At 38.0% G+C, this 13,557-nt stretch overlaps 2 protein-coding genes across 3 annotated transcripts; one reads left to right on the top strand and one right to left on the bottom strand.

Annotated features, from left to right (window-relative positions):
* Positions 1-41: 41 nt before the first annotated feature.
* Positions 42-3,632, bottom strand: LOC17877415 (glycerophosphodiester phosphodiesterase GDPDL3). Its single transcript, XM_006283118.2, has 8 exons — positions 3,388-3,632; positions 2,829-3,122; positions 2,121-2,738; positions 1,997-2,035; positions 1,621-1,905; positions 1,268-1,410; positions 684-1,167; positions 42-601 (listed from the first exon to the last, which is right to left on the bottom strand). The coding sequence occupies exons 1-8, from the start codon at positions 3,500-3,502 to the stop codon at positions 306-308; spliced, it is 2,274 nt and encodes a 757-aa protein (XP_006283180.1). The 5' UTR covers positions 3,503-3,632; the 3' UTR covers positions 42-305.
* Positions 3,633-8,348: 4,716 nt separating this feature from the next.
* LOC17878067 (fimbrin-1) lies at positions 8,349-12,813 on the top strand. 2 transcript variants are annotated; one of them, XM_006283175.2, is made up of 15 exons: positions 8,349-8,546; positions 8,767-9,018; positions 9,095-9,265; positions 9,367-9,605; positions 9,702-9,873; positions 10,014-10,052; positions 10,142-10,210; positions 10,295-10,411; positions 10,688-10,899; positions 11,200-11,352; positions 11,497-11,696; positions 11,791-11,948; positions 12,034-12,130; positions 12,220-12,311; positions 12,409-12,813. In XM_006283175.2, exons 2-15 carry the CDS (start codon positions 8,929-8,931, stop codon positions 12,673-12,675), a joined length of 2,076 nt encoding a protein of 691 aa, XP_006283237.1. In that variant the 5' UTR covers positions 8,349-8,546; positions 8,767-8,928; the 3' UTR covers positions 12,676-12,813. The 2 variants fall into 2 exon arrangements, with proteins under 2 accessions (XP_006283237.1, XP_023635015.1); XM_023779247.1 differs by having other exon boundaries at positions 8,720-9,018.
* The last annotated feature ends 744 nt before the right edge of the window (positions 12,814-13,557 follow it).

Below are 13,557 nucleotides of genomic sequence, written 5' to 3'. Positions count from 1 at the left end.
ATAAGCATTACAAGACACAAGGCAAGAGTATTAAAAGTATATGATACAACAACAAATGAATTTCTCGAATGAATTGAGGGAAAGTCACACTCAAAGAATAAACTGTTGTTTTCTGGACAAGAACTATAATATAAACAGACAACATGCATAAAGAGTCGTCACTGCAAATAAAACAGAGAGGTTGTCACGAAGACTCGCTAGGAAAATTTTTTATGGTTCCAGCTGTTAAGATTGACCGAGTCACACAGGGAAATCTTACGAGGGCGGAAGACATTATCAACAGAGGAGATGAAATCAAGGGTTGATCACAGAAGTAGAAGAGAGGCAAGAACCATTGCAAAAACATAAAGTAGAAGAGATAAAGTGATTCGGGTTTGTCCACTAGGTGCTTGTGCATTGGTTGATGGTGTTCCAGGGGTTGAGGTTGGGGGTTTTGCTGTAACCGGAGGTAGTGGTGGCTCAGTGACATCAGCATCTGTGAAAACCGGGTTTGGAGCCTCGGCTGGAGGTAAGGAAGCAGAACTCACAAGGGCTAAGAGGGCACCGGGTTGAACAGGGGCCATGTAAGGTACATTATCTTTGCTGCTCAAACATAGATTTCCTGCAGAAGAGGAACAAAGTTAGGCATTGATGTAAATAATTTTGTGTTGTGAGACCTTTGGTGCAAAATTTGGCCCACTTACTTTTGTATCTTGCAGCTGTGAAAGGGAACTCAGTGATGGTTCCGTTTATACCGGGTCCAAAGATATAAGAGTTTATCTCAACGGTTGCATCAGAAAAGAAGTCATATGGTTGAGATACAAACTCATTCTGAAATAGTTCCACATAAACTGGGAGCTGAGACTTCTGCAGCTTCTCCACAACATTGGTTTGCTGCGTGATGAACGACTCAGCAAGAGGAAAGACTGATGGTTTTTGGATCACAACAGCATTAGCAAATTTCTTTATGTCTTCGACGGCAGAGTCGAGAATGTCACGGATGTTTTCTTCAACTTTGTAGACAGTTTCGTACTGACTCTGCTTCTTGAAGTCAACTAAAACCGAACTGTTTGTCGACTGAATCATGACCTTTTTGGTTGTACTATTGCTGTAGCCAGTCTGTGTGAGTGTATCAAGAACCGCTTTAACAACATCGAGTCCTTGCTCCTCTCGCATGTATGCTGCATTCTGAGGGACACAAAAACATAGTGGCGTGAGTCGCGTGACCATTAGAATGTGACGGTCTGATTGATAAAATCGTAAGCCTAAGGGGTGTAGGGAAACTCACCTCTACACTGATCAATACACCGGAGAGAGAAGTGGAGTTCTTTGCCAAATTTAGGAAATCAGCAAGTGAAAGAAGCTTCCCAGCATTTTTCTTGTTTGGATTCCTTAACATATTGTATCCTCTGTAGGGGTTTGAAATAGCAGCTGCAAAAAGAAAAAGAAAAATAGATTGGAGAATTTTCAATTTTAACTCTCAAGCTGTGTAATTTTATTGTAGCCTGTACTTTTGACCCAGACATTAGCATCTATATGTAATTTCTTTTAAGTTAAGTAGTAGGAATAGTAGGAAGACAAGTGTACAAAACAGACCACCATTTATGTGAAAGCAAGTTGAAAAACTGAAGGCAAACTTACGGGTCAAGGTCTGAATCTCAGGCCATGTGAGACTGAAAGTGTATATTCCACCCACTGAGCTTAACTCAGAAACAGTTGTAGAACGGTTTCTGAAAGGAGTTAGGGCAACAGTTGTGGTGTTCCCGAGATCGATCGAGCTTGAGCAAAAAGGTATCCCGTCGCTAGACATATAGACCGAACAGTCGATTACATCAGCACCATCTTTGATGGCTTTCTCATATGCCAAGTCTGTACATCCAGGATAGTCTCCACTCGCACCATTTTTGGATATAACAAGAAAATCCACTGAGACAAGAACCATAAATTAATTTCAGGTTTCTTCAATGGGGTATGATAAGTCTAGCAAGATGCAAAGAAAAATAATCAGCTCTCATACCTTGTTTTGTAGCGTTTCTGCCAATGTGTGAGAAGCAGTCTGAAGAAAAAAATATTTCGATTTTGAGTATCTTCAACGATAGATTATCGACAAAATGCTTGTCAGGAGAAGAGATTTTGCTTACCGCGGGATGCAGAAGCAGTTATAGGAAAATCAGAGAGCACACCGTCGACAGAGAAATTGCCATTGTCCACAAAAGAAAGATACTCAGACACTGGATCGAAACTGTAGTCGTGTGCAATATCGACATCATTTGCAAAACCTGAGACAAAAACTTCTAATCCTAGTTTGTGAGCATCTTGAACTAAGGATGTAGGAGGAAGCAAGTACAGCTGGTCATCGAGTGGCAATATGTAAGACTTGGGAACAAGAATCCCTGAAGCAAAAGTCTTGACAAAAGTAAGGTTGCTCAAGATAGAACCATAGGTCCTGTTTGTAGTCGGCTCAAACTCTTCTTGACCGAGAAAACGGAACACAAAACTGGGTCCATTACGCCCGAAACGACCAGCAATCTTCCTAAAAAAGTTCACCTCAGGGGAAGAGATGAAATCAATGGGGACAGTTTTAGAAGCTGCAATAAGAAAACTGCTCATGCTGAGATTGTGCTGAGCGTAGAAGGCATCGTGCTGAACGTTCAACCAGAAGAATGATGGTTTGATCTGCGTGGCTACGCTTTGAACCGTCAAAATGGGGTTAACATTAGTATCAAATCTCTCAGAGCGAGATAATATTCCTCGGATCACTGCAACAACAAGGTGAAAAACAAGTTAAAGAAACGAAACACAAAAGCAACAAAGCAGTAAAACCTGATGATGAGTCATACAACACTTACAGTTAACATTCTTGAGATCTTTCAAGGAGAAATCAATGGTGAACCAACCCTGAGTAGGGACTCCGTTAACGGAGTAAGACTTTTGGCCCTTTGGGTAAACACCGTCGATAGTTGAAGCATTGGCCATATTTAAATCAGGGAAACAAATCCCAAGAGCATCTTTGGTGAGCTGCACATCACACCACAGAGCAGCATCGGGTACACTTGTGAGCATTGCGAAGTTGTAAGCATCGTAGCTCGAATCTGGAAACAACCCAGAGAACCCACCACGAGCTATCACAAGAGGAGCATCACCTGATGATGATTGAGCACAAAATTCAAGAAAAGAGTGAGATACATTATTAGAAGATCAAACGTAGTAATTCCTATTATTGGAAACTACCCTTTAAATTCCATAATCTCCAAATGAGGAAATCAAAGTGAAATTACTATATATATATATATATGATATAATCAAAAAATTCTTATATCTACAACACAAACATCTGGATGTCGGATGATTAAATTAGTTTAAGTCGGAAGTGAGAGAAGAAGAAGAGAGAGAGAGAGAGAGAGAGACCAGTGAGGGTAGGCCATGGACTTTTAGATCTTTGAGCATGGATATGAGAAGCAAGCAGCTGAATCAGAACAACAACACAGAGTAGAAGCGAAGAAGCTCGTAATCCTCCTCGCATTGTCGGATTACCTCAGCCGGCGACTTCACCGGCTCCTTTATTCTTGCGGCGAGATTCGAGGAGAGATAGAGAGAGGGAGAGAGAGAGAGAGAGAGGCGTCTTCTAGCTTAAATCGTTTGTGATTCTGATTTATATGATCGCCGTTGATTAGTTTTAAAATTAATCTTTATCAGAAAAGAAAAAAAGTCATGATGATTAGTTTCGTTCTTCTTTCTTACAAGTTTTATTTTTCAATTTAACTATTAACTTAATATATATATATAGATAGTTATTGAACATTTCATAAAAATTAATAAGTGCAGCCTACCACAATTACGCGTAATCACGTATTTTTTTGTTTGTTTTGGGATCGATCGAGCCGAGAGAGAGAGAGAGATTTTGGTCGGTCAGCTTCAGGCTTCAGCTTATTATAATGTCGTGCGTATTTGTTCCTCTGACTCTTTCTTCTTTGCAAATTAGTATTATTAAAACCATTGTTAAACATAAAGCAAAATATTATATTTCTTATTTTTATCTATGTTTTTTTGCGTTTGAATTTTGCAAATAATAATGTTTATGGTATATATGTACCATGTAGCAACTTAATAAAGAGTTTGCTCTACGCTTTGAACAATATTTGTAGTCTTACTTCACCAACTGGTTAACTAGCATAATAGCATATGAGTATAATCATAAGTTACTTTGTTTTTTTTTTTCTTTTCTTTTCTTTTGTATTAACTTGTTTCAAATACTTGTAAAGATATCTAATCAATATGAGAATAAATTCAATTTTGGGGCCCATCCCCTCTCACTGAAATGATGAAGCTTGTAACTTTGGGCATTCTCATATGCTTGTTTTTGTCCACACAAGCAAGGAGTAAGTTATATCACAATGAAAGAGTACTATATATTTTGCATTTAGAAAAAAAAAGAGAAAATTGTCAGTTCTGCCATATACAGTGACAAATCTTTTACTCAGTGCCATTAGTGTTTTTATCTTCTCCCGCCTGCCACAACCTATGTACTAAAAGACTATCATACCCTCTTTTTTCTAGTGAACTCTTCTTCTCTTTTCTCATGTCTCATATCTCTCGTATCTTTCTCTCTCTCCTCTGTTTCTTTTTTTTTCTTTCACTTTCCTCTTTCTTTCTCCAATAACAAAAAAAAGAGATTTCTAATTTCACAAACGTTTGCTCTGACAAAAAGATATCAATTAGCTCTGCAGATGTTGTTTAGAAGTTGTCTGCTGCATCTTCACTGGGTCAATTCGATGGACCAGATCTGGTAGATCAGATCCGGTGGACCATATTCAGTGAACCAGTGCGTGAAATCTTTTTCACCCATGTTTTTCCTACAAAGGGATCTCAATCAGCTTTGCAGATGCTCCATAGAGATTGTATGTTCTATTTCCGACGAGCCAATCTCGATGGACCAGATCTGGTAAACAATATCCAGTGAACCAGTTCTAGTGGACCAAACTTGTCTATTTTTACTAAGCAATCATGTCCATCACGCAGATCTTTTGAAGCCATAAGCGATCGACCATATGATGAAACAAGTAATGCATTTATGGAAATATCATTTAAGATCCATCTAGGTTTACACTCTTGACCACACATTTGTCTGTATATGGACCAAATCTCGTGGACTAATCTGGTGGACCAAATCTCGTGGACTAGATCTGGTAGACTAGATCTGGTGGACCAGCCCCGATGTCTGTAATATGTCCATATTTTGTTCCCTAACTTGTTCTATATTTTTATAAACTAACTTGTCTATAATACATATGCTAGTGTGGTAATAATGTTGGATAGTGAAAAAGAACAACTAATAAAGATAGACGATACATGTATTTATCTTATCCACTTTATCTTGTCCACTGTAATTAATTATGGAACAAGTTAGTTTATAATGATACTATTTTTTGAACCTACTTACTTTATTACCCAGAGGATATTACACTACATCACATGCATACTTCACTCAACAAATACTGAGGGCAAAATCGTCCTATTTTCCTCCTTTGTGGCATGTTTTGAAAGAAACTTTTGTTAATGGCAGTTTTACAAATTTGAGTTTCAAAAATGGCACTCTTAACAAAATTCCAAAAAAAAAACAAAAAAAAAATAGCCACACATGTTTCTACACTTACTATATGAAAGTAGCTAGTATAAGAAATATTCACTTTGAAAGTTTGCAAATAGCAAGAAATTAGATTTTAACAAAGTTTGATATATGTATATATTATTACTCTATAGGTTGGTTCCAAAGTTCAATTTCAACTATATATTTTTAAGAAAAACATTTAAGTATTGTATAGTCAGATGTATATGTGTATCGTTTGGTCGGCTCGGCGGCGGCGGCGCAAAGCCAAAGTGGCGTGGTGGTGAACGAACGGACGAAGGAATAAATCAAAAAACACAGCTACGGGAGCGGGTCCCACACAACATGGCCGTCATAACTTATCTGTAAAAATGTACACGTGGCGAATACCTATTTGTGATCACCCAATGACATCAGCAAAAACGCGCAAACCAGTCACGTTATAACGTGGGGGCCGTTTGTTTTGCTGTAAACATATACTCCAAATTATCTATCGGTTTAACAATTCTTCAATTAACAACTTTTTATTATGAAAAGTTTCTCACTGGATGTTGAATGTTTAATGTTAGACTAAATGTTTTTAATTGACCTTTTTAAAAATGTTTTTAGCTTACTTTGTCAACTTCCCCAAATACATTTCCAGTATTTTTTTTTATTTTTGTAATAATTAGGCCTCTCCGATGAGACCATTGACCTCAATCTTGTTTTTTTATACCTTTTTTTTCTGTAGGTAGGTTATATTTTTTGTATTGTCAAATCTTCTAGTAGTATATATGGTTCAGTCTATTCGACGACCAACATACCTGGCTCTCAATCATTATGCATTTAAAATTATTGTTGCCATCCTATATGATTGCAACCTTTTACTACAAATCAAAACATACGGAGTCATTTCTTGACAATCAAAGCATACACTCTTACGCAACATATTACCGGTTTGGTTTCAAACAACATTTAGATTTCGAGACTCGTGCAGTTAACGACAGATAATCAAGTAAATTAAAAGTCTAAAACACATACTATATAAAATTAAATGATAGGTTCGATTCTTTCTCGACATACATTTTTGAACAAATTAAAACTACTATATATGTAATTGCATTGTATTAAGTCATCTCAAATTTATGTATATCTTGTCAAAAAGATTAAAACATCTATTTGTTTTCTCTGTGTACATGTTCGACTCTCCAATACTGAATCATGACTATCAATGTCTTTTTGGTAGATGATCATGCATTCATGTGCATTATAAAGTATATAATATACACACAGATAAAACATAGTCCACTCACTTTTATTAGGTAATTACATATTACAACCAACCAACCAACCAACCCAAACGACACTAATTTAATAATGCTAAGTAGTGTTATAGCTTCTTTAACACTAGCAACAAAAGAAAAAAATCAGTTAAGAATTATATATAATCTTCAAGAAGGATCGCTTCGAAACAACACACAAGTTGGGAAATAACAACCCACTAAAAATAATAATGTGATATACATACATCATATACACACTCAAGTTGAAGTTGGGCATGTGCAGGATATTTATACTTCATTTACACTTGTATATAGAGACATTAGAGAGTGAGATAGTGGAACATGTTATTACGGACAGTTTGTTTTTCCATATTTGTTAAGTTCTTTTTTTTTTGTTTGTTCTATCAGACAATGCGCCGAACGCTACCACAGATGTGAGATCTTGAAAGAACAGACTTTAAGGTCTTGAAGATCTAAACTAGAAAAACTCCGAGCAAGAGCTCCACACTACTATATATGTGTTCCTTTATCTAAAAACCGTAGTCAATATGCTCCCTTTAGCATTTGAGATCAAAAATGTCGTCAAGCAATACAGAGCTCAAAAAAGACTCTTTTCTTTGGCTTAAATCAACAAGATATTTTGGATGATTGCTTTATTCTTTTTAGTTATTATAGTTAGATGATTGTTGTCGTCATAAGAAACAAAAAAAAAAAAAATCAGATATGCTAGCTAACTATAAACAAAATGTAAAAGGACATAAACTAAATGTAAGACCGTTCTACTATAACGCGGGGCTCAAGAAACTTCGTTGACCCCGAAAAGGCTCGTCCCTCCCACGAATGAAAAGGAACTAGACTATACACTTTTGCTTGCACAACGTAACAATCCCTCTTTACCCGCAAATTAAACTCATTCTTTGCATGCATGATGCATCTTTAGGTCCCCCGCAAGTCCTGTCACAATCTCTGGTTCACGCATATATGGAATCTTCACTGAAATAACGGTTTCTCTTTTGGTAATACGGATTCGTATAAAAGATCCAGAGTTTTGATACTAAAGCATACTATGTATATGTTGCTTTGAAACTAAAATATCTGATTCGAATTCACCACCATATTTCACAACATCTAACATAGCCTTTCTAACATGAACACACCACGATGGAAGTTTGGAAGAACCTAGCATTCCTCTCAAAAACCAAAAAAAATGTTTGCTGACATAAATTGAATTTGACCTTAGAATAATACCATACAAAAAAGAAAAGAAAAAATGACACGTAGACAAGTCATTACGCAGTAAGGTCAACGTCTTTTGTGTACGTGGAGGCAGTGCTTCGCCACGTGTATTCGTCCACAAAGCGTGTTTTCAAAAGCCAATGCTATACTCGCGCGTGTGACCTTTGAACCCTCAAAAATCAAGCATTCAATGCAAGTGAGCCTTTTCTCGCTTAGCACGAAACATTAAAAAAAAAAAACTAGTGTTTTTTTCCCTCCCTCTGCGGCTCTCTCTCTTCACGGCTTTCTTAAATTGCTCACACGAAGCAGCTGCCTAAATCTTCTCTCTTTCTCTAACGCATCATCTGATTGGTCTCATTGGGATTGATTCACTTGATCCTTTTGCACATTGCGTTTTAGTTCTTCCGTCTTGGTAGTCATTTCCACATTCTGTAGTGCTCAGCGCCAAACTTCCTTCACCCGAGGTAAAGAGAAGAGTTATTATTTAATGCATTGGGATTAACTTCGATCTTTCGAGATTAGTGTTAGATGGTAGTTTACGTGATGGAATCGTCTTTGTTCTTTTCTTTCTTGATTTGGTCGGTTGCCCCAGTTTTGTCTTGTTGTGTGATATGCTCGCTCCTCTTGCTATATTCAGGACAAAATCTTCGAATCGGTGAGATATTTGCCTTCTTTTTTTCTCAGCCACAGATTAAATTTCCTGAGTTTCATTCCTGGAGCCTAAGGGGAATTCGTTTCCTGGGAGAGAATCGAACGGAGGCTTTTTGTATATTCGTAGTCTAAGGGTTTTAGATTTTGTGGGGAAAGACTGAAACTTTCTTTCCCCGTGAATGGTAAAGCGGTGAGATGTCGTCTGGGTTCGTGGGTGTTCTCGTTTCAGATCCATGGCTGCAGAACCAGTTCACGCAACTGGAACTTCTGACTCTCCATTCCAAGGTTTGTTCTTTTCCATCCTTCTTCCTAGATACACACACCCTTACATGTCTTACAATTGTTTTGATTTGTGGTGTAGTTCGTGTCTTTGAAGAATCAGAGTGGAAAGATCACTACTGATGATCTCCCTCCTCTTTTGGCTACGCTAATGGCACTTAGTGCTTCATTTAAGGAGGACGAAATCAGGGGGATGCTATGTGAATTGTGTTCTGATATAAGCAGTGATGTGGATTTTGAAGAGTTTCTCAAGGTATGTGCTGTTTCGTTGTTTCTTGGTGAATTGCGTTTTTGGATTGAGTGTTAGTGTGGTGTATTTATCTATTGTGGTTTTGGATTGATCTTTATGTGCAGATATATCTCAAGTTGCTAAGTAAAGCAGCTGAGAAACCTGGTGGTCATAAGAACTCATCCTCGTTTCTTAAAGCTTGTACAACGACACTTCTTCACACGATATTTCAGTCGGAGAAGAGTTCTTTTATTCAGCATATCAACAGATATCTTGGGGATGACCCCTTTTTGAAGCAGTTCCTTCCTCTTGACCCAGATTCTAATGATTTGTATGAACTTGTGAAAGATGGCGTACTTCTGTGGTAAGGTGCACATTCATATGTTTAGAGTCCATCTTGATACAGAATGCATATGATTTCTGCCTTTCACGCGTTTCTCTCCCTTACTTTCTGGTGTAGTAAGCTTATAAATGTAGCAGTTCCCGGGACAATAGATGAACGCGCAATCAACACGAAGAGTGTACTTAACCCATGGGAGAGAAATGAGAATCACACGCTTTGTCTAAACTCTGCGAAAGCCATTGGATGCACTGTTGTTAATATTGGGACACAGGACCTAGCCGAAGGACGGGTATGTATTGTCTGCTTAGTATTCAGTGTACATTTGAACAAATTTCACCACACGTCAATAGGGGTAATTTGCTTTACTGGCCTAATGGCTGAGATGAATGTGCATTGTTCTGACCAGGGTGGTTTAATGATGTTTTACAGCCTCACCTGGTGCTTGGATTGATTTCACAACTCATAAAGGTCCGCACAAATCCACTGGTCCGCTCTGTGTATTTCTTAGTTTTCCTTTTTGCGCTCCAGCATTAACTAAATAATGTTGGTAAGTGCAGATTCAACTACTCGCTGATCTCAATTTAAAGAAGACGCCTCAGCTGGTTGAGTTGGTTGAAGACAGCGATGTAACTGAGCTATACCAATCACATTTACAGACTTGTATATGCGTCTTATAAATTAATAAGTGACAATTAGTTTCTCTGTTGCAGGATGTCGAGGAGTTGCTGAGATTACCCCCTGAGAAAGTCTTACTTAAATGGATGAACTTCCATCTTAAGAAAGGAGGTTACAAGAAAACTGTCTCAAACTTTTCTGCGGATCTGAAGGTATTTGGCTTCCCATGGAGGAAACCTTTCTCTTTTGCTTATCCAATTCTTTAGTTAGGGGATTCTCAATTCAAGATTGTACTTACGTGCTACTATTCCTTTTAACATGCAGAATCAATATCAGTTCTTGAATAAGAGATATAATATGAACTATATATAGGTCATAAAATAAACATAAATTTTATTCTTACTCAAGGTTTTGGTGATTACATGGATGGAATTTGTTCCTCATTAATTTTTTTTCTATGATAATGTGTGTTGCTGGTAAATCTGCAGGATGCACAAGCCTATACCTTTCTGCTCAATGTTCTCGCACCTGAACACTGTGACCCGGGTACACTAGATGCAAAGGATCCTCTTGAAAGGGCTGAACTGGTTCTCAGTCATGCAGAGAGAATGAACTGCAAGCGATACTTGACTGCAGAAGAGATCGTTGAAGGATCTCCAACTCTGAATCTTGCATTTGTGGCACAAATTTTCCATGAAAGGTTTATATTGTGATACACTTTCATCTCTCAAAAGTTTCATAGATGTAGGCTTGTCCTTTAGATTAGGCTGGTGATGGTTTACTCAACGAACATCCCTTGTTTGTAAGTCATCGTGGACTAACAAACTTTTGAATGTTATGGTAAAAAGAATGGGGAGGATGGTGTTCATACAGTGGTATAATCAATGAATCAAAAGCTTCTTACCTGAAATCCTTTACCTGGAGATTGTTTCACTTAAGATTTTAATTGTTTAGTTGCCTATGCACTCGATTTTACTCTAGCTGTCTTTACCTATTGCAGGAACGGCCTAAACACGGATGGTAAGTATTCATTTGCAGAGATGATGACCGAAGATGTACAGACTTCTAGAGATGAACGATGCTACCGGCTATGGATCAACAGCCTCGGGATTGACAGTTATGTCAATAATGTATTTGAAGATGTTAGAAATGGGTAAACTTTTTTTTTTTAGCTTAGCAAGGGCAATTAGTAGAACTAGAAAATATACCTGCAGTTGATGATGTTGCATTTGGAAAATACTGAAAACACTCTGTTAACCTGAAGCCTTTTATCCGTTCTATTTGCTAATTTATGCAGATGGATTCTTCTGGAGGTTCTTGACAAGATCTCTCCCGGTTCTGTCAACTGGAAGCATGCTTCCAAACCGCCGATTAAGATGCTGTTTAGAAAAGTAGAGAACTGCAATCAGGTCGTAAAGATCGGGAAACAGATGAAATTCTCACTTGTAAATGTAGCTGGAAATGACATAGTTCAAGGGAATACGAAACTTATTCTTGGTAACCAATACCCGAGAGCTCATGTTTCATTTCTTTTAGCTTGATGCAAGAGATGATTGCCTTACAAACTGGAGATATGGTTTGTCTATCTCAGGTCTCTTATGGCAGTTGATGAGATTCCATATGCTCCAACTTCTTAAGAGTCTCAGATCTCGGACACGAGGTAAAGAGATGACTGATGCAGATATCCTCAGCTGGGCCAACAGGAAAGTAAGAACCATGGGGCGAAAATCGCACATCGAGAGTTTCAAGGTTCATTTCTTTACGCTGACTTCAAACACTTACCATTATATGTCCACCCATCACTTTTTAGTGAATCAAATTAAAACTTCTCCAGGACAAGAGTCTATCAAGTGGGTTATTCTTCCTTGACCTTCTATGGGCAGTCGAGCCAAGAGTTGTAAACTGGAATCTTGTCACCAAGGGTGAAACAGGTCCAGGATGCTTTTTACTAGAGCCTAGTCACTTTCTCTGTTTACCCAAATCAAGCTTATTAGATGTTTATGATTGTTGAAACATACAGATGATGAGAAGAGGTTGAATGCTACATACATAGTTAGCGTCGCAAGAAAGCTCGGTTGTTCAGTTTTCTTGTTGCCTGAAGATATCCTGGAGGTGAAACCAAGATCTATAGTGTGTTATATCTTGTACATTTTACCCAAACGAGCAATTGCTTAGATGAGATGTGTTTTGGGATGCTGTTGTGTGACAGGTGAATCAGAAGATGATCCTAATATTGACGGCAAGTATAATGTACTGGAGTCTTCAGAGACGTTCACCGGAGAGTTCAGATTCTTCCTCAACTCAGAGCACTACCACGACGTGCACCAGCACAGGGGAGTCCCCTGCTCCATCTGTCACTGAAGAGGAAGAAGTTTCCTCATTGAGGGGCGAAGTATCGAGCTTGGCCGTTAATGATAACGATGCAGATGCGGTTTCAGACATCACCACTGTCTCAGAGGAGACAGCCATCGAATAGATAGAGCGAGATATATATGAATCTTTTGCTAGAGCAGAATAGGTTTTGTAATAGTGACTTCTCTGTAATCTGTTATTTGTGGATTTTTGTATATGCTCCCTTTACAAATAAAATAAAACATTTTGACCCTCCAAAAAAGTCGATTAGTAGTATTTCGGAAATAAGTCGGTTAGAGGTTAACAAACCGCGCGGGTTGATACGACATCGTCTTGCGTTAAACCGCTTAGAGATCAAAACACTCTCGATGAGAAAGAGGCTCTCCATGCCTTAGGCTCTCAGCGTTCCTCGCATCGGAAGCCAAGGAGAGAGCAGCAAAACTTACAGGAGAGAGATAAGGAGAATAGTTTTCATCGTTTCTTGAGTAAGGTTTGAAATATTCAAACCCATTTTGATTTTTGATTCTGCAAAAGTTTTCATCATTGTGGTGTTTTAACACAAAAGAGGGGTTTTTCATTCACGTATGAATTCTGGGATTTTCTATTTCCATTGCACACACTATTATCAAATTTCCGTGTCTGCTGTAGTAATTATTTCATGAAAAAGTCTCTGTATAGCCCTGTTTTTTTTTTATTGAGATCATGTGCATATATAGAAGACGTAGGAGAGTCTCTTGTAGAATTAGAATCTACCTTGATGCGTACGTTTGTGTACTGTAAAGATACATTAGTGATTTATGAGCACTATGATGACAAAAACTGTTTCCTTTGGCCCCTGCTGGCTATAAAAATGTTTAATTTAACAGCTCTTTAGTAGTTAGTCGTCTCAATAGTCAAAACTTTTGCTTTATTTAGAAGTTGTACACTTACTATTTTTGTCTGTTTTGGATTTTTCCTTCTTTTGCATCTTGATCAGAAGTTAAGTTTGGTCGGAGTACTTGCTAAC

This window comes from Capsella rubella, unplaced genomic scaffold, assembly GCF_000375325.1.
Source record: "Capsella rubella cultivar Monte Gargano unplaced genomic scaffold, Caprub1_0 scaffold_7, whole genome shotgun sequence".
NCBI classification, from domain to species: domain Eukaryota; kingdom Viridiplantae; phylum Streptophyta; class Magnoliopsida; order Brassicales; family Brassicaceae; genus Capsella; species Capsella rubella.
This window is presented reverse-complemented; position numbering and strand designations above follow the sequence as displayed.